General features: G+C 41.6%; 1 protein-coding gene across 12 annotated transcripts in view; it reads left to right on the top strand.

The window, feature by feature from the left end:
• The window catches only part of TENM2 (teneurin transmembrane protein 2), a 1,160,613-nt gene that overhangs the window by 807,728 nt on the left and 327,419 nt on the right, over positions 1-25,466 (top strand). For all 12 annotated transcript variants that reach the window (XM_070517111.1, XM_044777697.2, XM_070517110.1 and 9 more), the window contains one exon: positions 994-1,203. In XM_070517111.1, coding sequence (XP_070373212.1) covers positions 994-1,203 — 210 coding nt within the window. The remainder of the gene's footprint in view (positions 1-993; positions 1,204-25,466) is intronic.

Below are 25,466 nucleotides of genomic sequence, written 5' to 3'. Positions count from 1 at the left end.
TGGCAATTCTTTGGGATGTCAATGTGTCAATCTTTCCATCTCTCTTCTACTTCTACCCCAAACTAATTAATTTGGTTTTAGTCTACCTTATTTATTTGTTCACTCATTCACCAGGTGTTATTCATTAGGAAGACACTGAGGATGCAGGGGTGACTAAAATAGATGTTCATTTTCACATAGTAATAAGGACTGTGAAGAAACGTAAGCAGGCTAATAGGATAAAGCAGATAGGTGGGAAACTTTCAAGAAGGCAGACAGAGAAGGCTTGAATGAAGAGAAGAAGCAGAATTGTAAATGTCAGTGAGGTGCAAGTGGGGGAGAATGTTCCATGTAGAGGGGACAGGATGTGTAGACTCTGAAGATGGGATGGCGAGGCTTATTCAAGCAGCAGAAATAAAGATGGCCTTGATGGCTGGAGAGTGAGGGGCCAAGTGGAGAGTGGTAATGGCCACTATTAGAGGTGAGGCAGCTAGTGCCAAAATAGGCAATACAGGTAGGTTATCATAAAGAGCTTGGGTTTCTTTCTACATGCAATGGGAAGCCATTGGAGAGTGCCAAGCAGGCAAAAGATGCGACCTGATTTCTATCTTTAAAATATCATTCTGGCTACTCTGGAGAAGGGATGGGGACAATGGGGAGTAGATGGGTATGTGGCAAGAGTGGAAGCAGGGAGACCAGCAAGGACAGTTCAGTGAGAGATGTGCAGACCTAGATTAGGACAATACCGGAGGAGACAGAAAGAAGTGGATGTTTTCCAGACTGATTCCATTTCAGCTGTGTACATGAATATTTCTTCTGCCGGGTTTCTGAAATATGCAGCTAGCTGTGGTATGAATTTGGACATTTAGAAAAACATCAAACCACTTGAAAAAATACATCTGGAGCATTTCTTCTTTTGGATATTTGTATTGTGAGGTGGTTTCAATGTAACTTTCTCTGGATGCTCTCATGACATTCATTGCTGACCTTTGACCCCTCTGTCCTCTTTCCCAGGTCGTCCCATTCCACCTACATCCTCGTCTAGCCTCCTCCCATCTGCTCAGCTGCCTAGCTCCCATAATCCTCCACCAGTTAGCTGCCAGATGCCATTGCTAGACAGCAACACCTCCCATCAAATCATGGACACCAACCCCGATGAGGAATTCTCCCCCAATTCATACCTGCTCAGAGCATGCTCAGGGCCCCAGCAAGCCTCCAGCAGTGGTAAGGAAACTGTGGTGTCTAAATGTGTGATGTGTGCATGACAGTCTCGAGTCTCCAGCAAAATGACAACTCTGAAACAAGGGATGGGGAGAAGGCGGTGTGGGGATCATCAAGGTGAAATACATTTGTTGTTTTGTGGCATTGCCATTCCAGGATACATCTGTTGAAGGTCCCAGATACTGAAGAGATCTTGCTCATTTTAAGAGGGTTTGGGCCTCCTTCAGCGGCAGGAATTTGCCCGCTGCTGCACATGAGAGCATGTAGGTCTCAAAGGTGAAGTGCAGAGAGACAATGGAATATTGAATTTTGTATTACTACAATTCTGGTCATAGCCGAGTGACCCTGGACACCCTCACGTGCTCAATTTGTGTGCATCGCAGACCTCTTGTTTTTTGATGGTTGGCTTTTGACTTTTTCCTCCTTCCTGGTTTAAATGATTTTGTGATTAAAATGTGTTCCCTTGACATGAATATGGAATGTCTTGCCAAGTCTGAAGTGTTTGGGGGTGACCTCTCCTATAATCCTCTACTGTGCCACTTCACTTGAATTTAACAAGCTGATCGCATGGTACCATGATAAATACTGCTTCTAAATCCCTAGTTCTCGTTGTGGTTTTCACATTCACAGAGCAAAGGGACTGGTTACAGGGTTCTGTCCCACTTTTGAGGATTTTGTGGCTACTGCCTCCCCATGCAACCTCTGAATTTTAGGTGGAATTGCCCTGGGCCGAGCAACAATCATGCCTTATTTTGATTTCTCTTGTTAGTGACTTGTTTACATAACATAGAAATGTAGGAGTTAGCAATATCTAGGGTTAAGTACCCATGGACCAAGGAGAGACATTTGCAGAAATTAATTGCTCCTGACCCAGAGTTCTGTTCTGAATTTGCCACTCAAGGCGTTCATTAACATATTCCATCAAAAGCAGTACAGAACTTTCCATGCCAAGAGCTTTCCTTGATAAGATTGTGTTTTGGCTCCATCCATGAGTGTATGCCACCACTGGCCTCAACCTCTACAATTAGAGAGGACCCCATAAATACGTTTAAGACAATTCATTCTGGAGATGGAGTGATGGACTGTTACTATGATGGCCCATGCCCTTCTTCAAAGCCAGGCCTGATATATTTAGTAAACTCATATTCTTTTTCAAAAAAATTACCTAATCAAATCTCTCATCAAATGAGCAATCCATTGTTGATATTATGTAGGCCTTTAATCTACCATAAATCTTTATTAGAACTCATCAGAGCTTCTAGTTGGAGAGAAATGTGATTATGGCACTCTTAAAATGACATTACATCATTGGGGTGATTGGTTTATCATTTGGAGAAGAGACATCAATCATAACTAGCATAACCACACAGTAAATGAATTCAACCTTTCTACCGCGGAACAATGACACTGTAATTGCTCAAAATCAGGCTTCAAATGAAATCAGAAAATGCTCTTTCTTCAAATATGATGTTAACTTAATGGAATATATTATGAAAAATCATGTTTGAGGAAATTCTATATAATTAAAAATATGTGGAAATATATTCCCTTTTTCTTTCATTGGAACCTGATTTTAGCTACAGAACCAATTTTTTGCTGCAGAGATTATGTTGCATTTAATTGAACTGTGCTCACTTATGTTTTGCTGCTTTTGATTTCATACTGTATAATCGTGATGAACATTGTGTTACGAAGGACAAGAGGCTTTTGAAATGAGGTGCACCTGCTGATAGCTTTTAAAAAATAGTCAATTATTAGGGAGAAAATGAGCTTTTAAAAACTGTATCCTTTTGTGACTATATAGATACCCAAGCAAAGATGATTTCCATAAGAGAGGTCAATTCATGTCTCGGGGCTGTCTAGAATGTTTTCTTAGTGATAACGTTGTGAGTGATTTCTTTTCTTTTGGTCGTTGTATCAGATTGTAAGTTGTTGATAGGGTATTTTTGTTAGTTTTCTGCCTAATCAAGACCTCATTTTGGTGGACACAACTGATCTGTGTGTTCAGAGTCAAACTTAGCCATTTTTCATCACTGACACCAATTTGTTCAGCTCACTTAAGATTGATAGCAATTTAAGCCTCAGCAACAGGGGAGAATACCACAGAAAATTTGAGGGTCCGTTTTCATCCCAAACAAGAGCTGTGCTAATATGATTTCTTCACCTAAGGGGTGAAGACCCAATTGTGTAATACCCTTGTTTTCAGCGGATATTTATCTGAGAACTTGTTAAAGCTCCTGCCAACAGGCAGTCATTCAAAATTCTTGACTCTGGCTTAAAGTGAGTGCAGATCAAGTCCAAATATGTGCATGCTCACGTCTGTGTGTGTGTGTGTGCGTGTGTGTGTGTGTGTGTGTGTCTTGTGGAATAGATTTGGGGTCCAGGGCAAATTGTGGATTCTATCAAGATCTGAATGCAGTTGCCATGCATTTAAATTTGACATAAAGGATTGAAAATAGAGTTTGACACAGAAGATGCAAAATGCAGAGCTGTGCCTGGGTGTTCTGAATTGAGTTTGATGAAGGGGGCTGGTTTTCTGGGTAGGCGTGGTGGCACAAACAAAGCGACACTGTGATTGGTTGTGTTATGTTTAGCTGGTTAATTACACCGAATTTTTAAGGTTGGTCTCCTGGCAATGACCTTGTGTTCTAAAGATCTGGTACCAGTTTGGTCTTTGTCTCTTTCTTCGGTGAAGGAAAACCCCTTCCGACACATTCAGCCCATACATGACAGTAAAAAATTATTTCCTGCTGTCCTCTTATTGTCGCTGTTATTACTTGACGTTGTGAAGCCCTTCATTGGGAGAGTCACTGCACACATTTCCTGCCCAAAGAGCCTCTGTTCTAAAGAGACAAACCGGACATAAACTATACAACTAAAATGCTTTTGACAACAAAATCCTCCTCAAAGCAACGGCAAAACTTCACCTTTCTGGCTTGACTGTCATTATTTTCTATGACTGGAGTGCATTCTTTAGTGGACGGTACTAAAACCTCCTCACCTTTGGAGCCAAATTGCTCTAACCCTCCATCTATGCCAATCGAGAAGATACCAGGTGTAGCTAGTGAGATGCTTAGAAGAGTGGCATTTCCCTCCCCCTCAAGCATTTTCTTCCAGATAGCTGAGCTCCAGCCAGTGGCTCATCCTGTGTTCTGACCTTCTGCCATGGTGAGTTTGCTCTGGAGATGTTTCTTGTATACAGCAGCATGATTTCAAATCCTATGAAATAACTCGTCTGCAAAAGAAATCTGGATCCCGGAAGCAGAGTAATGGAGGCCCTTGTGGATAAAGGACTAAGATTACCTTCCAAACTGGGATAAGCTTTGCAGTTGGCTATCAGCATATAAGGCAGAAAATATATGAGCAACCAGATAATAATCTAAAAGCATTGGCTTACCTCCCCTCTCATAAAAGGTTGAGTTTTAGTTTTCTTTAAAGTCTAAAGAAAGGGGCTTGGTGCATTCATTAGTAACATCAAACTACGCAGAAGAAACATAACCAGGATGCCTGTGCAGGGCCCCTTCAGTTGGTCGTGTGTGGCAAAGGAGCTATCCCAGATGCAGAGTCTCAGTTTGTAACTGAGTGCGTTCAAGGGGCCCGGAGCCCTTTTTAAAAAAGCAATGGCTTGGTTAATTCTAAATTAAAATAGTACATGAAGATCAGCCAGCTTTGGGTTGCCTGGAGTGGTCCAAGAATTCAGTTGCTTAGCTAATTTAATGATTGTCTTATTTATCTGGCATCATAAAGCAAAAGAGCTTCATCCATTCTTTCATTCATTCAGTCATCCACACATTCATGTATTCAACTGTCCATCCTCTCATTCTTTCCCTTTCGTACATCTCCTCCATAATTTGTGACAGCTTATGACAATTTTTTTTAAAACTGTAAAACTATAATTAGATCATACAATAAGTGTAAAGAAAAAAGTCTGGGGGAAGAATCATACATACATGCACATATATGTAAAGTCCTTTTCCATTATTTAAGATGGACAGAAACCTTGATTGTAAGCTTCCTAGAAACCCAAGCAAAAAGGGCAACAGAGAAAGGACAAAATGCACAACATCCATGAGATAAAAACAAATCAACTGCCTCAGGAAAATTCTGAATCCTCATAGTAAGGCTAGAAAGAAATTTCTCTTAAAGGGCATAATGCGTGTATTCCAGACAACTGAATTCTCAGTAACGTGCTATAATACACACGCTAAAGAATTTCCTGTCAAAATTTCTTGTAACCTTCCTCCACATAAGCCACAGAAAACACTTTCAGTTAAAAAACAATTCTATAAATGTCCAAAAATTGCATAGCCCAAGGACAAAACTTGACTTGATCCATACTTAAACCTTAGTTCTACTAAAGGACCGTGTAAAATGCATGTCCCGTAGACAATCGACCTTAAATATCATTGCTCATAACTAAATTTTATGGGAATTATGGAGTTTGAGGTTATAGTCACCACCCAGGACCTGAAAAGCAGATGGTCTATGTTACAAATTTGTCCTGACAGCCATAGAGAGGACAGAATTGATATCCTCTTGTGCTTACTGAAGCACGACTCCAGGCCAGCCCTACTCATCCGGCCCCACCCACCATCCATGGGGCTGGATACGCAATGAGGAAGAAGGGGACCCACAGAACTTTTTTAAGTTAATGAAATATTTTCCCCTTATATATTTTAGGTTTAGGGAAATTTCTTTCCTCTAGTATATTTTAAATTTTCTTGACTTCTTAAGCAGATTATACTGACCGTAATTTAATTCAGTTTTGGATTTCCTGAATAGCTCACAGCAATTATTATGCACATTGGTGACTGTCCTCTGCTGGTAATACTAACTCATTTTTTTAAAGTCATTGTACATCGTGAGGTTGTTTATCCCACCTCTCCTAGTGGAGTGCATTTTAACTTCATATTCTGCTCTTTCTAGGCTTTTCTTTCTCCTTGAAGCTTCACTCCATCATGCAGAGACCTCCACTGCAGGATTTCTGGTGTCAGATTTCTAGTAGATGCTCAATAAGTATTTATTAAATAAATGAATTAACTAATGTCTTTAGTAACTGCCTTCATTTTATTACTTTACTGCTTTCCATCATGTATGATGGAAAAAATGGATAATTGTGGGGAAAGAGGGCAGATCTGAATGTCCCAGCCTGAGGGAATATACTTATTTTTATAAAACATACTCAATATACTTACTTTTTGTCTTGTTTTGTCTGTTTTTAGATACTTTAGGACTGTGTAGTTCATTTTTTAAATGAGAAGGTTTTGAAAAACCCTGTTTATATACATCATGACAAGTAGAGGCAGGGCCACCACAAAGAACCTGGTAGGAAACCCAGCGGGAGAGGCTGCACCCGTCTGGGAGATAGTTCATTTTTCACCCTTGATTCTAGGGTCAGGAAATAGAGTCCTAGTATCATTCCCTTTGCCAAGTTGGATTTGTTTTGTGCATAAGCCACTTGGTTCCAAGTTCTTCCCTAGGTCAACTTGGATGCCTGGGTCAGATGTTCAGAGCTGCCTGTAACCCCTTCCTGGTCCCGAGGCAGTGGTTTGGCCCCAGCTGCCTTTCCTCCGGGGGGGCTTCCCAGCCTACCAGGCAGTGCCAGCCCAGTCCAGGATGCTGTGTCAAGGCTGTAGGGGCACAGAGAGAGCCCCCACTCTTGCCCCAAATGCAGAGTGACACAGGGTTTAACTCTCAGCCTAATAGCCTTTTCCTCCCCCCGACCGACATAAAATGTTATGCTAAGCACTTTATACACCTTATTTCATTTGCTTTTATTCAACCCCAACCGCATCCAATGCAGTAAGGATTACCATCATACCCATTTTATTGATGAGAAAACTGTGGTACAAAGAAGTTAAGCAATTTGTCCAAAGTCACAAAGCCGGAAAATGAAGGACCTGGATTTCAAACCCAACCTTCCTAATTCAGAGACTTTTCTCCTCATCTTTCTGTTAAGTGTTAACTTCTAAAATATTTGTGTGGCTTACTGAGATATACAGAAGACAATGAAAACATTGTATTAAGGGACATGGGTTACAATTTTTTAAAGGTTGAAAATAATACAGCATCGCAAAAAACTCTCCACCTGCACTGCTTGGAAAACCTGCATATCCCCAGGCTCTTCCCTTGAAGACTCTGGTTCAGTAAGTTCAGGAAGGACTAAGGAACTGTGCTTTTGCAGCTCCATTCAGGTGATTCTCATGGTCTGGCATGTTTGCGAAGTGTGAGAGTAATGGGAAAGCTCTCACAAGGAAGGGGAGGTTTATTGTACTCTCTCTGATTCACAGCATGATCTTTGGCAAGTCACTCAATGAGCCTGTGCCTCAGTTTCCCTACCTGTGAAGGTTGAGGATTGGCCAAAAATGTCTCTAAGCTGCCCTTGTTGCTCTAGCATTCTGTGTTTATAAGTTCCTTGCACCCAGCTGGGCCAGGCTGTCCCCATGTTTACAGGCCCATCAACCCCTCTTCCTAGAGCGTATAGATTACATTCCGTCCTCTGGGCCGTTGCCAAAACTGAGACCTGCACCGTCATGCAGAGCAGCTCCTTGCAGTTTCCTGCAGCGGTTGAGAAGTGTGATTTGGGGTCCTCTGACACTTGGTTGAAATGTTGAAGGCAGTCTTGGCAGCAAGCGGAAAAAGCATAGCGCCTCCAACACCGACCCGGGCTCCTGGAGAGCCTCACTCTGTCCTCCTAAACATAGTGTCCCATCCTGAGAATTGCCTCTCTTGGCCCTGCTAATTGGCCCATCAGTGTAGCAAACAGAAATGGGACCCTTTCTTCTTTTCATCTGTGCCTTCTTGCAACACACACACACACACACACGGTTTGTACGTCCAGCAATTTTCAGCCCAGCTAGGGTTGGGACCACTCTCCTGCACCACGGTGCAAATGAGCACACAGGCAAGATGGACAGGTAATTCCTTTGGAGATGCGCAGCATGAACTGACATACGGCACAGAACTGCTCCTCCTCAGCAAATAATCTTGCTATTGACAAAATTCCCAAGGTCGATAAGCATTGTGTACATTCTACCTCTCCATCTCTGTCCCTGGCTTCTTGGTACATACAAAAAGATGTCCTGGGAGCTCTGTGAGATATCTTAACAGTTTCATGCCCTAACAGTTTTTACCCGGAACTTCAGCTTCTCCCGAATTCCCTTAAAGACTACACTTAGTTGTAACTAGCTTCCTGTATGATATTCAATAGCCATTTTAAAACGTGGCCTGAATCCTTTGTTAGAGATGTCTCAATTCTCTGTTGAATGAAAAGATAGATTTCTTTTACCAATGAGCAGTTTCAACAGAAGTTATAGCCCTAGCCCCTGGTAAATCTATTAGACTCCTCCCAAAATTAATAATTAAGAATAACTTTATTCTTTTTTTGTTGAGGTATAATTGACATGTAACAGTAAATGAGTTTCAGGTGTACAACAAGAAAGATTCAATATTTGTAGAAATTGTGAGATGATCACTACAATAAGGAATAACTATGTTCTTAAGAGAGTGGACTCTGAAATCTATACTACTTGGATTCAAATCATAGCTCAGTCACTTTCTAACACTATGATCCTGAACAACTTATTCTCATTGCTGTACAACCATCACCACCATCCATCTCCAGAATCTTTTCATCTTCCCCCAGCTGAAACTCTATTTTCCCATTAAACACTAACTCCCCATTCTCTTCTCCGTCCCCAGCCCCTAGCAACCACCACTCTATGTTGTGTCTCTATGAATTTGACTACACTGGGTACCTCATGTAAATGGAATCATACAATATTCGTTCTTTTGTGGCTGGCTTATTTCTCTTAGTATAATGTCTTCAAGATTTATCCATGTTATTGCACATGTCAGAATTTCCTTCCTTTTTAAGGCTGAATAATATTCTTTTGTATCTATAGAGCACATTTTGTTTATTCATTCATCTGTCAATGGACAAGTGGGTTGTTTCTACCTTTTGGCTATTGTGGATAATGCTGCTACGAACATCAGTGTACAAATATCTGTTCAAGTGCTTGCTTTGACTTCTTTGGGGGTATATACCCAGAACGGCAATCACTGAGTCATATAGTCATTCTATGTTTAATTTTTTGAGGACTTGCCATACTATATTCCATAGTGGCTGGGCCATTTTACCTTCCCACCAGCAATGCACAAGAGTTCCAATTTCTCTACATCCTTGCTAATACTTGTTATTTTCTGTTTTGTTTTTTTTTTTATATAATAGCCATCCTAATGAGTATGAAGTGGTCTCTCACTGTGGTTTTGATTTGCATTTCCCTGGTGATTAGTGGTGTTGAGCATCTTTTCGTGAACTCTTTGACCATTTGCATATCTTCTTTGGAGAAATCTCTTCAAGTCCTTTGCCCACTTTTTAATCAGGTTGTTTGTTTTTTGTGGCTGTTGTTGAGTTATAGGAGTTCTTTATATACTCTGGATATCAATCACTTATTAAAACTATGATTTGCAAATTTTTTATCCCATTCGGTGGGTTGCTTTTCCACTCTAAGTGTCCTCTGATGTGCAAATTTTTTAATTTTGGTGTCCTCCAACTTTCCTATTTTTTTGTTTTGCTGTCTGTGCTTTTAGCATCGTATAACAAATACTTTTAAGAGCTTATTTTATAGCAGCCATTGTTCTAATGGTTTTTACAAATGGTAACTCATTTAATCCTTACCACTGTGATATAGAAAAGCAGCCCTTCATGCTGAACCGGCCTGACACTAACATCAAGGTGTACATGCTGTTGGGGGCTAGCCCAGCATTGCCAGCAGGGTCATGGGTTCTCCCATTGAACACAGACAATCTTCCAGAACATCAACCCCCAACAAGGCCACTCTGTGACTGGGATGAAGTGAGATGAAATGATTATGAAGTGACCACTTCATAATCTTGCCTAAATACAAACAGAAACAAGGTCATTGTCCCTAACACAAAAATACAAACATCCCCCTCTCCAGGCTAAAATGAGTGACTGTTGTTTCTTTACCAATTACAGTGTTAGCCTCTTCTAGTTGGCCCTTCTTATAGTTAAAATATACTGAGATATCCAATCATAGAATTATCCTCGCTATCTGACAGCCCCAAATGCAGAGGGAACCTATTTCCTTGAGCCCTCCCTAAATCACCTGAGAGAGCCCTTTTCTAACACCATTTTCTTGAAGCACCTCGTTGTGTGTCTTCTCCCTCGTTGCAGTGACCACAGCATGCTCCTGGTGGTGTTTTGGCTGGAGAACATTGATACCATTATTGTATGGGCTGGTATCAATATTATTCTGTTTTACAGCTGGGACAACTGTGGCACAGAGGGATTAAGTAAGTTTCCTAAGGATACATAGTGATGAAGCAGTAAACAGAAGTTTGACTCAAATAAACCAGTCTCCAGAGAGATAAGGGTATAGAAATTTAAGTACGTTTTTAACGACAAGAAAAAAATATGTTCAAGAAATAAAAAATATTTACTACATGGCTCATCATTTACTACATGGCTCAGCTCTAAATAGCATTTACATAGCCAAATAATGTGAACACTGAATAACAATCTAAGAATTACATCAGGAGGATGGGGAATGGAAAAGGTACAGATGTGGACTGGTATCTTCTCTGCATCTTCTATAGTGAGAAGTTACTAGATAATGCCTAAAATTGGAAATGCAAGAAATAGCAGCAAAGCATGATATTTATAGACCTGGACATAAATACCAAAACAGTCAGCTAAAAAAGGTAAATGTGGTTGCCTCTAGGAAGGAAGAAATTGGTGGTGATGGAAAAGGATTGCTATTTTTGAAGCAAACATTGTAGAACCACTTGATTCTTTAAACGACGTGCGTATTTTTTTTCTTTAGATGAAAAGAAAAAACGTAAAAAGAAAATACAAGAGATTGGGCATGTACAACACAATACAATGTTAAAACCCCAAAGTGGTAACTGTTTAATATTCTCAGACATATTTTCATTCAACAAATGTGTATTGATTAAAGGCTATATGTTTGAGACGACACGAGGTTCTGTGAACTTGAATGTTTAGGCTCTGGAGCATTTTTATCAAATCTGTGGATTTGTCTGTGTCTCCTTCTGGTGATTAGGGAGCCCTGTGGAGTTATTAGAAGCTTCGCTCTTTGTCTCAACCGAGCCCCAGCCTTCCTGAAAAATCCCAGGCTTAGGATGGCACGAGGCAGAGAAGATACCATAACTACTGTTCTTCCTCCTTCCTAAGCAGCATCCATCTAAGCGCAGGTCTCATCTTTTCCCCAAAGCTTTCCCAGCCAACTCCTCCCCACTAGAGCCAGAGTCAGAACTGCACAACAGTCTTGTAGGGTGCTTGCTCAGTTGAGCACCTCATTACATTCTGATTTGTAATATTCTCTTGGTATTTCATGGCTCTAAGTCACTCGTGTCAACATTAAATTGTCACCACTTAAAGACGAGGGTCATTTCTTTGGTCTTTCTGTATCATTTAGCACTTGGTGCAGGTTGAGATGCATTCAAGACATCCTTGGATGTCTTGTATTGATCTGGCTTTAAAAGTCCGTGGTAGACTGGGGCAACAAAAAGGTGGATGCATCCCCAGCAAGGCCTTCTGACTCAGATCTATTGACCACAGGTCATTGTAATGTTTTTAGATCTGAGACTGTCTATGATTGGGGTGTGAGCATGATCACCATTAGAAAGAACAGGAAAGGCACCCCAGGGCATGATGAGAAAGATGAATGTTTGTCTAATCTATTGTCCTCCTTACATCTGAGGAACATTTCTCTGTTCATTCTTTGTAGTAGCTGCTCCCCTGTGGTGAGGGTACCTTTAAGACAGTTGTCTCTAACTTTTTGGTGGTATAGCCAGAATCTAGGGAACCAGCCTAGAGAATGCATGGCCTTGGCATCTGTATGCATTTCCCAGGGCTACTGGGACCACAGGCACCACAAACTGGGCAGCTTAAAACAACAGAAATTTCTTCCCTTATAGTTTGAGGCTAGAAGTCCAAAATCAAGATGCTGGCTGGTCCATGCTCCCTCCAAAGGCTCTATGGAACAATCCTTCCTTGCCTCTCCTCCCTTCTGCTGGTTGCTGGCAATCCCTAGTATTCCTTGATTGTCACAGCATAACTCTAATCTCTGCCTCTGTCTCCACATGGGCATCTTCTCCCTGTGTGTGTCTCCAGGTCTCCAAATCTCTCTTTCCTTGTAAGAATACCAATGATTGGATTCAGTGTGCACCCTAATCCAGTATAACCTCATCTCAATTACATCTGCAAAGACTCTATTTCCAAATGAGGTCACATTCACAGGTGCCGGGGTTAGGACTTCAACATACCTTTCAAGGGACATAATACAACCCACAGCAGCATCCAAATGAATATGAAGCAAGACAGAGCTACTAGATGATGAGTGTGGGAGTAGAGCTCAAGGCCTCCTGTGTTATTTCTGTTGCATTGGGAAAAGCATCATGCCTCTTCTTTCCCTCCACTTGTGTTCTAGAGTCCATCTGGTCCCACCTTCTCCCTGTACTAAGTATCCCCTCTCTGGAGGATTTTTGCCAAAAGGATTTAACTATGTGGGGAATTCGTCCTTTCCTTGAAAAATTTCTTGAAAGTGTTATCTACTTTGTCTCTCTCTACTTTCTCACTTCTCACACACTCTGCAAACTATTATTTTTACTTACTGGTAACTACTTTTACTACATTCACAAATAACCTCCTATTTGCTAAATTTAGTAGACATTTGTCATCACATCTCCCACTTCCCTTCTTGACTGTTCCTTCCTCCTTGAAATATCCTCTCCTTTGGTATCTACAGTTCTATATTCTTCTCGTTCTCACTCCTGTGTTTCTGGCCACTTCTGTCTTCCCGTGGATGCCTCCGTCCCTGTTTATTCCTTAAATGTCGGGAGCTCTAGAGGTTAAAACCCAGGCCCCTCTGCTTTCACTTTTTATGCCCTCTCCCGTGGGAGATCATCTACACTCATAACTAAAATTACTTTACTGTCGGTGAGTTTATGGCCCTCATATCTGTTTCTCCAGGTCAAATCTTTTACCCAATATATCTAAATGGCCCTGGATATTTCCAGTAGGATGTCTAATAGACAAATACAAAAGGATTTACAGATACAACAGGTCTGAACTGAAACTCAACGTATTTAATCCCAAATATATTCTTCCACTTGACTCTTCTCTGGTATTCTTCATCTCGGTTCTTGCCCCCACCATCCCATCAGTTGCTCAAACTGGAAACCTAGAAACCGTCCTTCCCCTTGCTTGGTTCTACCATGAATAAATTGCCAAACCCTATCAATTTTTACCCAAATATTTTTAGATCTCTGTTGTCACTACCCTAGCTCAAATTACTATTAACTTTGGCCTAGAGATTTAATTGGTTCTAATTGATTCTTCTTTCCTTTAGTCTGTCTTCTAATCCATGTTCACAATTCAGTCAGCAGAGTCTCCATAAAACACATATCTGAGCAAGTCTCTGCTGCTTAAACTCTTCACTGGGACCCCCTTGTTCCCTGGATGTAGTCTATACCTTTTAGCATATCCCAAAGGCTCCTGTGCACCTCCCTATCCCCATCCCCCACTGTTCTCTCTACTCCATACATAGTTCCTGAACGTGCCACACTTGTCACTGAGAGTCTTTGCACACAATGTTCTTTTCTCCAGGGAGCCATTCTGATCTTCCTAATCTGGGTTAGTCTCCCTTCCTTAGCTCCCCATATCTCCTCTCTCATTGAACTCAACATGCTCTTTGACTGCATTCAACATTAGATTTAAGCTCTTTGAAGATAAGAACCATACCTCCCCTGAGCCCCATTTTACACTACGCATTCAGCTAGCACAGTGCCTAGAACAGAGCAGATGCTCGATAAATATTAGGCGAATGAACAAATAAATAGTGACTGAAGTCAAAGATGGAGGAAAGGTGTGCAGAAGGTATTTTCAATTTCCAAAGAACCATCCAAGAAAGTATTGGGGGCAGACCTTGGCTCACAGGCTGATTTTCTCATTCTGTAGTAGAAGAGGTAAAGAATTAAGCATCTGGCTGATGGAATAGTGCAGCATGGATGGCAAAGAAAGCCAGAAACAAGCAAAGAAAACCAATATCATTAATATTTAAACTCCAGAATCTGAATAAACTAGTAAAGTACAGGAAAACTATTTTGTGTGGCACTTTAAAATTCCAGTACCAGCCTTTCCCCCTGATTTTCCTCAGGCCAATCCCATCTTTCTCTTTTGTCATTTTCTATCAAATCTTTTGTTTTAGGATTTCTGTTGCTTATTATCTTTATTCCTTTCTGGTGCTTGTCAAGCCAGAGATGAGGAGGCACATGCATTCTTGATACTGAAGCATTTAGGCAGTTATCACTTAAATTAATGTTTTCTGCTAGAGTTGTATTTGAGTGGAAAACAATAACTGTTTCTAAGACAGCATCTTGGAGTTGAACCAATTCTATCAGTGAACACTCAACCATGGGAAGCTAACAATAGAGGCAATGATCAATCTCTCTTTTTTTCCCTCCTCCAATCCAAAGGCAGACTTCGCATCCTTTCACTTTAAAAAAAACTAAGCAGTTGGTGTAGCATCTTTCTAATGCCTCAGCAGAACAGTAGATGTCCCTACGCAGAAAGTCCCCTGATTTATCCTTATCACATACTCCCACCCCTCACCCTCACTTGGAATATACAAAGATGCATTTGTGTAAGTTATGACCTTACGAATCCCTGCTTTTCAATTGTGTTAATGTCCGGCCGTGGACGGAGGGGTGGGGACAGGTCTCATATTCCTTCCTGCCAGCTCCCCAAATAGTTCCACAATGCATTCGGTGGCATTCACACATGACTGGAATCGCATTTCAATCTGTTCCATCTGATTGCATACTGTGTTTTCTTCCCGTCTGTGGTAATGGAGCACTCTTTCCCAGTTTCCAAGGTTATTTTCATCTCGATGACCTTTTCCATCTCCCTAGGGCGCCTCACCATTACCCCCACCCCTTTTGCTCTGCCTCCTTAAGATATTGCTTTACATGTTACTCTTTCTGCAGTAACTGTTGTCTTTGATACATTTCTATCGGTGATGTCCTTGCTGCCATAAAGAAGCAGTGATCTTTACCAGCTTATGACCCCACCCTTATTTCTACGTGGCTTCTTCTCATGTTCTTCTCATTCAGGTCAAGCAATTTACTTTAAAAAATGGGAAGAGACAGGATGGGATGCCACTTATTTAAATATTAGGATGCTGCTTTTATGATTTCTTTTGCTAACCTGTGTACCTTCTTTGAAGACTGAAAACCGGTTGAAATATAAGAGACTGAAGATTGGTTGTGGAAAATAATTCACAGGGAGGGGAAAAAGTCATATTACACTGGGCAGACTTGGCCTTTTTCTGTCTCTATTGATCTCAAATTGCTGAAAGGGTTCAGAAGATAAAAAGAATCTGTGAAACAAGGAAAGAAAATCCTGGTGAAGAAGAAAAGAGCCCTGGAGACAGTGGGGGCCAGAGAATCAGAATCCGAGTCCTAATTCTACTGAGAACTCACTGTGTCACCTGGGCAGTCACTTCTCCTCTTGTACCCTCTGTTTTTTTTCTTTTATGATGTAGGGAGAATTGGGGCCAGATGTTTTGAAAGGTCTTTTCCAACGTTGAAATGTCACAATTCTAGGAAAAGAACAGGAACTATGCACAACACAGTTACTCCACCTCCAAGGATGTCTCGAGTTGCCAAGTCTGTCAGCTCTCTGAAAAAGCACAGAAACAACTTTTCTCTTCCAAAGACAGGAAACTAAGACCATTGCCCCTTTCTGGATTGGTGATGGTGATGATGATGATGATGATGATGATGGTGATAACGATGATGGTATTAAATACTAATCTTCTTCACCTACATTTGGATAACATTTTCTATTTCAATGAACAAGCTCATGTACATTATCTCAGAGGTTACAAACATCTGGCCCTTAGATAAACGAGCTTGCAAACCTATTTGATTTGTCCTTGCTGGTACTATTTAAATGTTCTTATTTAGGTGCCAACATTGCAAAATCAGATTTTATGTAAACATTCACAATTCTGTCTTTCTTGAAATTACAACAAATCTAGCATTATCCACCTGTATTACATCATGGCCACACAAAACTAGAGCTAAGTAGAGGCTGCCCATTTAGATGGGGAGGGCATTTCCATTTACTCCTTTCTGTGATCTGCCTGGCCTTTGTAGGTATTTGAACTTGCAGTCCCAGTTATCTAGCTTGTCAACATTGATGATGATGATGAGGATACCACCACCATTGTCATTAATAATAATCTCCCTATGGATGGAAGTGATGGTTACACAACGATATGAATGTACTTAATGCCACGGAACTGTACACTTAACGGATGGTTAAGACGGTAAATTTTATGTTACATGTATTTTACCACCATAAGAAGTTGAAAAAAATAGTCTCCCTATTGGTATAATATTTTTCATTCAGAAAATACTATCATGTGCATAATCTATGTAAAACCCTCATTACTACCACGTGGTGAGGAAGATATAAAAAGTATTATTATCCCCACTTTAACTGATAAGACTTCTGAGGATCAGAAAACTCAAGTGACGCCTCAATGGGCAGTATTTAGTCTCTAATGGTCTCAAAGTTTCCACCACCAAGGCCTCCTTTTATCATTTCCTCCCACATGCCCAATGTTTTATAGGATTTTGTCTAACTATTCACATGTGTTAAGTCAGAGTTTGTTTTCTCATTTTGCATTACATGAATGCATGTCTATGTTTCACAATATTGACTTGTTTTAATACACCGAACTAAGAGAAGTCTTACACCTTGGGCTTACACTACTCCCAAAATATTTTACCATCATAACTGATTTGCCTTGGTTTTCCTTAAGCTACCAGTAGCTTTTTCAACTACAGTTCAACTACTATGTAACCTCTGCTCTCGGTAATGTTTCATTTATTTACCAAGTAAGGTTGTAACTGCTAATGGACAAATTCTTTGCTTCCTTCCCACAATTGCTCTGAGTTTCTATACTTTCCTAGATGGACTTATCAACAGGTACATATGAAGGGAAGCCTTGAAGGGTCATGAAAAGGTTAGCTGAGATTTAAAGAGCCTGGACCAAATATCTTTATGACGTAACTGAGTTTTATGCTGGTCTGCTAAGGTCACTGCTAAGGCAGCTAGAAGGAGAAAAATTCAAACTCAAGTATTTTGTTGTTGTTGTTATTTTTGATACACAGTATACACTGTGGAAGATTGTCTCACCTCTGGTTCTGATGTTAATACTCAGCAGCCATGGACTGTCAGCACATTTTGATGAAATACCCACCGTATGTCCATCGTGTCACTGGCTCTGGGCATTGCCTGGGTTTGAAGGGCCATCATCACACCAGGGCCAGCTCACATGGCTTCCTTCTGGCATTCTGTCTGACACTGATGAGTTCTGCAACTCTGAGACTCTGCTGGTCCTAATTTGTCCTCAGAGCAGCGCAAGATCAGCACAAGATTCTTTTTTCGAAATAACCTGGAGGCTTCTAAGGTTTGACTTTACTATAGCCTGCCTTGGAAAAGATTCAAACTTTTACAAAGTGAAATTTCCTATGCTGAGTCAATTCTATTTATAGTTCATTGTATTTTGCTGTAAGTTGCCTGAAGTCCTTTGTGAAAGGGGCTTGTGATAGAAGTAAATAAATAGGTTATATTCTTGCTTGTAAGATGACATTGATGGTAATCACCCTATGGACTTCATTACAGCATTTCATGGGGTGAAAAAGGAAATGCTACATTAAACATGCACGTTAATTGTAAAGTCCTGATTTCCAGAACATTAAATGTAAAACACTATTTTCCAGAATAGAGTAAAATTATCACACACCTTCATATAAGCCAAATACATTGCTTTATAAATATGTGGACGATGTATGAGCAGCTCACATCCATGTTCAGAGTTGCATGTTTTGAATAACCCAGATCAAGTTAGGCTGATATCCTAAGAAAAACTCCCATGTTGCAATGCAACCAAGCTTTGACGGGGCCTCTGCATAGGAGTGGTTTTCCTTCCTGAGATGAAGAATCAGGAGTGCGGCATACCCCGTTGTCAGGGTGAAGGACCAAAGCAGAGCTCATATGGGGAGCGCTTCCAGGGGACAGCCTGGGTCATCCAAAATCCAGTGTGCAGCCACTTGGGGATGGCAGTGTTTCCATTTTCAAAACCTATTACGTTTCAGAGGTCGAGCCTAGAAAAAGGGCCTGAGAAATATTTCCTCAGCAGGGAAAATGTGGGAGTCCATGCCCTTCTTTTGCCTCTATCACAGTTCTGAAAACCCTCTCTTAGGAGCTCCAAAGTCTGTGCCTTATTCTCTTTTCCATTTGGACTATTATTACCTTGGGCAAGTTCTTTAATTAACTTCTCTATGTTTTAGTTTCACCATTTATAACAAAGGGATAATTATACTTCGAGATAATGTGTGGGAAAAAAATGCCTCTCCTTTGCACAGTGAGGAGCAGGCATGCAAATCATCATTATTTGTTTATTAATAGTAATGACACCCCACATGGACAGTGGAATCAAGCACTCTCCCCCGTAGAACTCAGAACCTTCGTCCAGGTTCCCTCATTAAACCCGACATCAACTCTGAGCTTTCGCTGGAGGCTGCGCAGAGGTAGCGCATTACCTCTTTGCTGGGTTTCCTCTTCACTGGCCGCCTTTTCACTCTCCATCAGCACCTCCTGTAAACAACTGGGGTTGGGCTGCTTATAACTCGCTGACTGTAATAGCCACGAGAGAAATTCTGAATGGGACGGTGACGCAGTAGCTGCTCAAGCCAAAGAGTTGGCGGATTGTCCAAACTGTCCACGGCCCTCAGGTTCAGGGTTTATAGCTACGTTTCCATGGCCCTGCTCCATCCACAATTGGTCATACCAGTTCCAGGTTGGGTGATAGATGTGAGAAAAGCAATTTCCGAGAAGTCGAGCGCACACTTTAACTTCCTACACTGCAGTAGAAAATTCTGCTCATAAAACAACCAGGCACAGTGATCAAGACCCCTGCCGTGTCCAATTAGACTTCCTTAAAAAGGAACAACCTCTTTAACTTTGTGGGTTTCTAGGGGCTGTTTATCTTTTCCTTTTGGCTTATCACAACTCTTAAATTACCTTAGCATATGCTTCGTTGCTAGTATTTTTCTTCCTTTCCTTTGCCACAGGAAACAGAAAAACTTTTTTATAAGAGGCATTTCAAGAAAGAGTTAGAGGGGAAAAAATGTTGGTTAATGAAATAAAGAAGGAAATAACTTCCAAGGGCTTTTAAAACTATACAGTAGCACAATCATGCAAGTATAGCATCAACCTCTGGGCAAGATTAGGTCATATGGGTGACAGAGGTAAGGAGTTTGATGTGTCAGCTTTGAATTCTGATTACCCTAGTTTCTCTGCTACACAAATTCAGAATCCAAACAATTATGCTTACTATGCTTTTGAATGTGGTAAAATAACACATTGTATGTAGTAGGTAATCAAAATTCTGAGGTGTTTGTTTCCATTCAAAGACTTAGTCCCAATATGTACATTGACTCCCTGAGAAATATGGCAAGGTAGTTCAGTTAGACAAGCATAATCATTTATACTCCTACCAGGCCTCTTTCATGCTATAAGTCCTTTATTGCATGATAAATTCCTTGAGTGGAAGCTTTGTCTTATTTACCTTTACATCTTTGTTACAGTTAAGCACAGTGCCTGGTGTGTCAGAAGCCAGAGATGACTATTGGAGGGATGGATGGACAGATGGATGGATGATGGGTGGGTGGGTGGATGGATGGATGGATGGATAGGTGGGTGGATGGATGACTGGATGGATGGATGAATGGATGGATGAATACATAGGTGGATAGAGAGAACATACTTGGCTTTCTTGGTCTTTGAAGTTTCTGTGTTTCACCAATGAAGAAATAGAATATAGGGCAAGAGTCTCATTCCTAAAAAGCAGGCCAAAGCAGCCTGTTTAGTGTAATATATTTTCATTGCACTTAGAATAAAATCCAGACATTTCTTGTGGCTGACATGATGAGATTTGGCCAGAGCCTAACTCTCAAAACTTCACCTCTTTCCCTTCTCCTTTCCTCACCTCACTCTGCAGCAACGCTAGACATTTTTGCATTCTTCAAAAACACCAAGCTCTTCCCCTTGACAACCTTGCTCTTGCTGTTCCATCTGCCCAGATCTTTCCCCATATCTCCCCATGACTGACCTACTCATTCACTTGGCTCAAATATCAACTCCTCAGATGGGCCTTCCCAATCCAAATTTGCTCTCCTCCTCTATTTCCATATCCTCAGCACCCAAGAGAGCACTCGACACTTAGTATGTGCTCAATAAATATTTGTTGGGTGGTTGCCAAATAATTATTCGTATTTTCCAAATGTTCAATATGTTACTGTAAGAAAATTCTTGAGGGCATTCTTCTTCTCAAACTCCAAATAAAAAGCAAACCCTCTAGGGCCTAGCCCAATGGTGTAGTGGTTGAGTTCACACCCTCCACTTTGGCAGCCCGGGGTTTGTGGGTTCACATCCCAGGTACAGACCTACACACTACTCGTCAAACCATGCTGCAGTGGCATCCCACATACAGAAAGTGGAGGAGGATTGGCATGGATGTTAGCTTTGGGCCAAACTTCCTCACCAAAAAAAAAGCAAACAATCTAAAACTTGAAACCAAGGTGAAAATGTTCTTTCTGTTTTGTCATCCTAAACAACCGGAAGCTAAGGGGCTGCCTCTACTCCACCACTTCCCCCTCCCCCAAAAAAAGGAGGAAGGGAGAGAAAGAGGGAGAAAGGAAGGAAGGAAAAGACCGGATCAAAGCTTGGAGAGAGAAAGTTGTAAGCCATCTCAGAGCCTTTAATATGCTGACGTGAACTGAGAATCTCCAAGAGAAGAATAGATGCCTTATTTCTCAAAGTTATTTGACCAGGCAGCACTGTTCGTCCTCCTCCTGAATATTTTTGGGACTAATCTATGATGGCATACATTTTGGGAAGCAGTAATTTGAGAAGCAGTATCTGTGGAACATTTCCTGTGCCCCAAGGCACTCCACTAGACATTTTAAGTTTGTCACTTGCTTTGGTCCCTTTGCCTTTTATTGATGAAGAAAATGAGCCTCACAGAGTTTAGCTAACTTGACGAAATCCCTGTAACCATCAATTCAAGCACAGCAGCTGGCATTTGAACCTTTGTTGCTGGAATCCAACGGCCTTGATCTTCCCACCTCCTCATACTTCTTCCCAAAATATTGCTTCTAATTACTTAACGCAGAGCTTCTTGCTAGCAAACATAGAATCACCTCAAGAGCCTGTAAGACACAGATTTCCGGGCCCTATACCAGAATTTTTGATTCAGTAGGTCTGGAGTGAGACCTGAAAATTTGTTTTTCTAACAGGTACCCAGGCGAGGTCTGATGCTGCTGGTCTGGGGCACACATTTTGAGAAGCACTGGCTTACACAGTGACTATCGCCGTTTAAAATTTTTTGTGATAATGTTATTAGAGGCTTAAGAAGCTGAAGATTCTTTCAGATAGTTTTTACTGCCTTGAAATGATACGACTAATTCCTTTCAATTTCACAAGTGTTTATCGAGCATCTACTATTATAAGCACATGATACAATATACAGAGAGTCAGAGATGACTAAGACCAGGTTCACGGCCGTAGGGAGACCCTAATCTAGTTAGTGGTAGCAGGGGGTAAGAAGCAGCACTAAGGAGAACAAAGTAAAAGATGACTGTGATGCAGCGGGTCAGATGTTCTTATTGGTCCAGACACAGTGCTAGAATGGCACTACGAGACCCTCCCCACCTGGGCTAGAGCTGGATCCAGGAAATTCTCCCTACAGAGATGGCACCTGCCTGGTATCCTAAATCGTGATTAGCAGTCAGCTGGGGTGGCCAGGTGAGTTTCAGGAAAAGCCAACAGCAAGTGTAAAGGCACGGAGATACGAAAGAACATGGTACATCTGGAGAAAGCTTGAAATGCTGATGCAAAGACCGGCAAGCAGATGTGTCTAGATTCAGGTGTGGAGGAGGAATCACGGGAAAGAGAGTGGAGTCTGGTTGTGAAGGGTTTGTGGATCAGGAACGGAAGTCAGAGAACTAAGAAAGCTCATGGCTGAGCTATGTGCTTCCTACCCAAAATACATGATGTCTGCTACTTATTCAAGCATGCATTCATTCCGTAAATATTTTTGAGCCTGTGCTGGATGATGGGGGCATTACGAAGAAGACTCAAACTCTGAATCTGGCCTCTAGGAGGAGAAAGAAAACATTTACAGTCTCAAATCCAATGCTATGGTGAAAACATGCCCTTATTGAGAGGCACTGAGACATGGAACAAAAGTTCCAGAGCAGCCTGGAGGGAAAGAGGTTGCTCCCGGGGCGGATCACAGAAGCTACATTTGTGATAACTCTTGTGAGAGACTCAGAGCTGGGAGGCAAAGCGGGCCCCCATTACCAACCCCTCGAGACCTTCATGGATATTTTTATAGATTCACCTCAAAGAGTGTGGCGGTGGAAGCTGCAAAGTGTAAACTCTAGAGGCTGGTAGAGAGAAGTTGCCTTTAGAATCTTGCCTGCTTTTTCCTCCTTGCTAAATGTCCAGAAAATAGCTCAAATGTGCGTTTCCCTAGCCTGATTAAAGGGTGGATGTGCAGGCCTCTAAGTAATTGCTGCATGAATCTTTATAACCACTCGAAATGAGCTTAACTCGGTTGGTCTGCGAAGGCAGAAAGGCTTATAATGTCAGGCTCATCATTCTATCACGCTTCAAAGCATGGGAGGCAGAGCCCCTGCGCCATTCTTCCCTCGCTTCCTGATTAATCCACACGTTTAGAATATGAGTAAGGACTGACTGATGAGCTGGTTTAGTTTAGCTTTGTAGGATTTTTCCCCCAATTTAGCAAGCAATGAGGACCCGTGCTATTTCTACTCTTTCATTTGGCTCTTAAGTCTCATTTGTGCCATTAGCTGAACTGGTACAGCTCGTGGTACCTTTCTCCCCCTACCCTGCTCAGTATTCAGAGACTCGTCCTTCTCTTATAATTATAAAGTGCTCACAGTCAAGACAGCTCTGGTAAACTTTGCTTTTCGGCACAAGAACAATATTAGCTAAAGAGCTGGTTGTAATACAGATGCTTAGAAAATAGGGGGAAAAAATCAGGTCTTAAAAAGATTTATAAACCCCATTCCAGGTTATATTCATCATCTTTCTTTCTCGCTATAAACTCTCAAGAATTCGGGTAGGAATGCTATTTACAATGATCCCTGTCAGGAGATGTTGAATACAGATTTATCAGCCTGCCAGGTCTGAATTACCTGTAAAACCTAAATGAAATGAAAAAGGAGAAACCACAATCTTCCCAGTAATGGGATATTCTGCCAATAGCCTTGTTGGCATCCATGCTCTTCCTGCATTTGTAAGAGCTGCCTCAGGCTAGTCCAAAGGTCCTTATTTTAGACGCAGTATAGGTAGGTAGGTAGGTAGATAGACAGATAGATATAGATAGATAGGTGCACACACATAGATCCATAGATACAGATTGATAGGTAGGTAGGATGATAGAGAGATAAATAGGGCTTGATAACTAAACTCACGAGCCTGGGAAATTCCTTAGGAGTTTGAGTCATAAAAGCATACACAAGCAATCCATACCATAGTCTTTTTTTTTTTTCTTTTGCATCTGTTGGGCACCAGGCACCACCCTAAATATTAGAAGTGGGATCAGGATATTAATTTGGGCTCTTTCATGGTGGGCAAAGTGATTGCAGAGACAGGGGATTTGTGAACACAAGACATGACTTCCTCCTACCTCCTGCTAACGTGGGTCGTCTTCCCAGAGCCCTTTGCCCTAGCATTACTTAGGACTCCTTAGTCGACCCAAACTTAATGAAGGGTGGTTTTCCTCTCAATGAACTCACCTTCAGATGCCTCCAATAAGAGGTTCTCAAAATTTGGTCCACCCAGACTTAGCAAGTTGGGAACTTGCTAGAAATGCAAAACCTCAACATCCTCTTCTCCCCCTTCCCCAGATCTATGGAATCAAACTAGAGGGATGGAGACCAAGCTCTCCAGGGGATGCTGACATATGCTGAAGTTTGAGAACCACTGATTGAGTAGTTTGGTCTTGCTTAGCCATCTCTTTAAGCTGTGTTTGACAGTCTGGGTATTTGACACTGGAATCACCTCAGGGGTTTGAAACAATGTGGATGCCTGGGTGCCAACCGGGAGAGATTCTGATATAATAGGACCAGGGAGCAGCCTAAGCACCATGGTGTTTGAAAGTTCCCAGATGCTCTTGAGGAAGGATTCACATGGGAGCAAGTGTAAGACAAGCTGTGGGGAGAGACTGGAGATGTGCAAAGAGTTAGCTGGTTGTTGCAAGATGTGGACCAGGCTCTTGGAAGTAAAGAGAAACTTACCCTAGGCTGTGTCATTGCAGGCTGGGAGATACCAGAGACTTTGGCAAGAAAGAAGCTACCGAACCCGCATATTGGATGACTGTGGATGAAAAAAGAGAAGGAAAGATCAGAGGTAGCTGAGTTCTTGAGCACAGCTAGGAAAATAGTGAGGCCCTTCTCGGCAAAAGAAGGATTGGGGTTTGAGAGGGAAAGAGATCTTTGTTGGGAGGTCGAAAATGAATTTGACTCTGATAAGTTATGCCTTGGCCAGATGGCAATGATAAGCAGGCAGCTGAAAGTTCGGATCTGGTGCTCAGGGAAGAGAGACAGAAGGGAAGGATAGAAGGGAAGAGAAGAGAGGAATGAAGAGAAAAAGAGGCAATGTGAGACACCGAGAGATACTGGAAAACTGAAAGAGGGATGTTGCGGTCATCTGCGCAGAGGTGATGTTGGAAGCCTGTGGAGAGAATGCCCTTGCTGAGAGGGTGTGTATGCTGCTAGGAGGAAAGAGGTCTGAGAACAGAGCCTCCAGCTTGCTCCGAAGAAAGTAAATAAAAAGAAAAGAAAATAGCAAAAGGCAAGAGCTTAGAGAAGAGTTGCGTCAATGGAGTATCGTCGAAGCTAAAGAAAGAGTAGGCTGGGGGATGGGTGCAGGAAATATTATTGCCAATTGTATCAAATGCTAGAGACAGGCAAGGAGAGTGAGCTATTTTAGGTAAGAAGAAAGGTTTCAAAGTCATAATGGTGGTGATAATGAAAATCTGTGTTTACAATCCATTTATCATGAGCCAGGCTCTTGGCCAACAACAACCCTTGAAGTATTAGGTATCCCCATT

This window comes from Equus asinus, chromosome 9 (assembly GCF_041296235.1).
Source record: "Equus asinus isolate D_3611 breed Donkey chromosome 9, EquAss-T2T_v2, whole genome shotgun sequence".
NCBI lineage: Eukaryota > Metazoa > Chordata > Mammalia > Perissodactyla > Equidae > Equus > Equus asinus.
The sequence above is the reverse complement of the archived record's forward strand: the minus strand, read 5'-3'. Positions and strand labels throughout refer to the sequence as shown.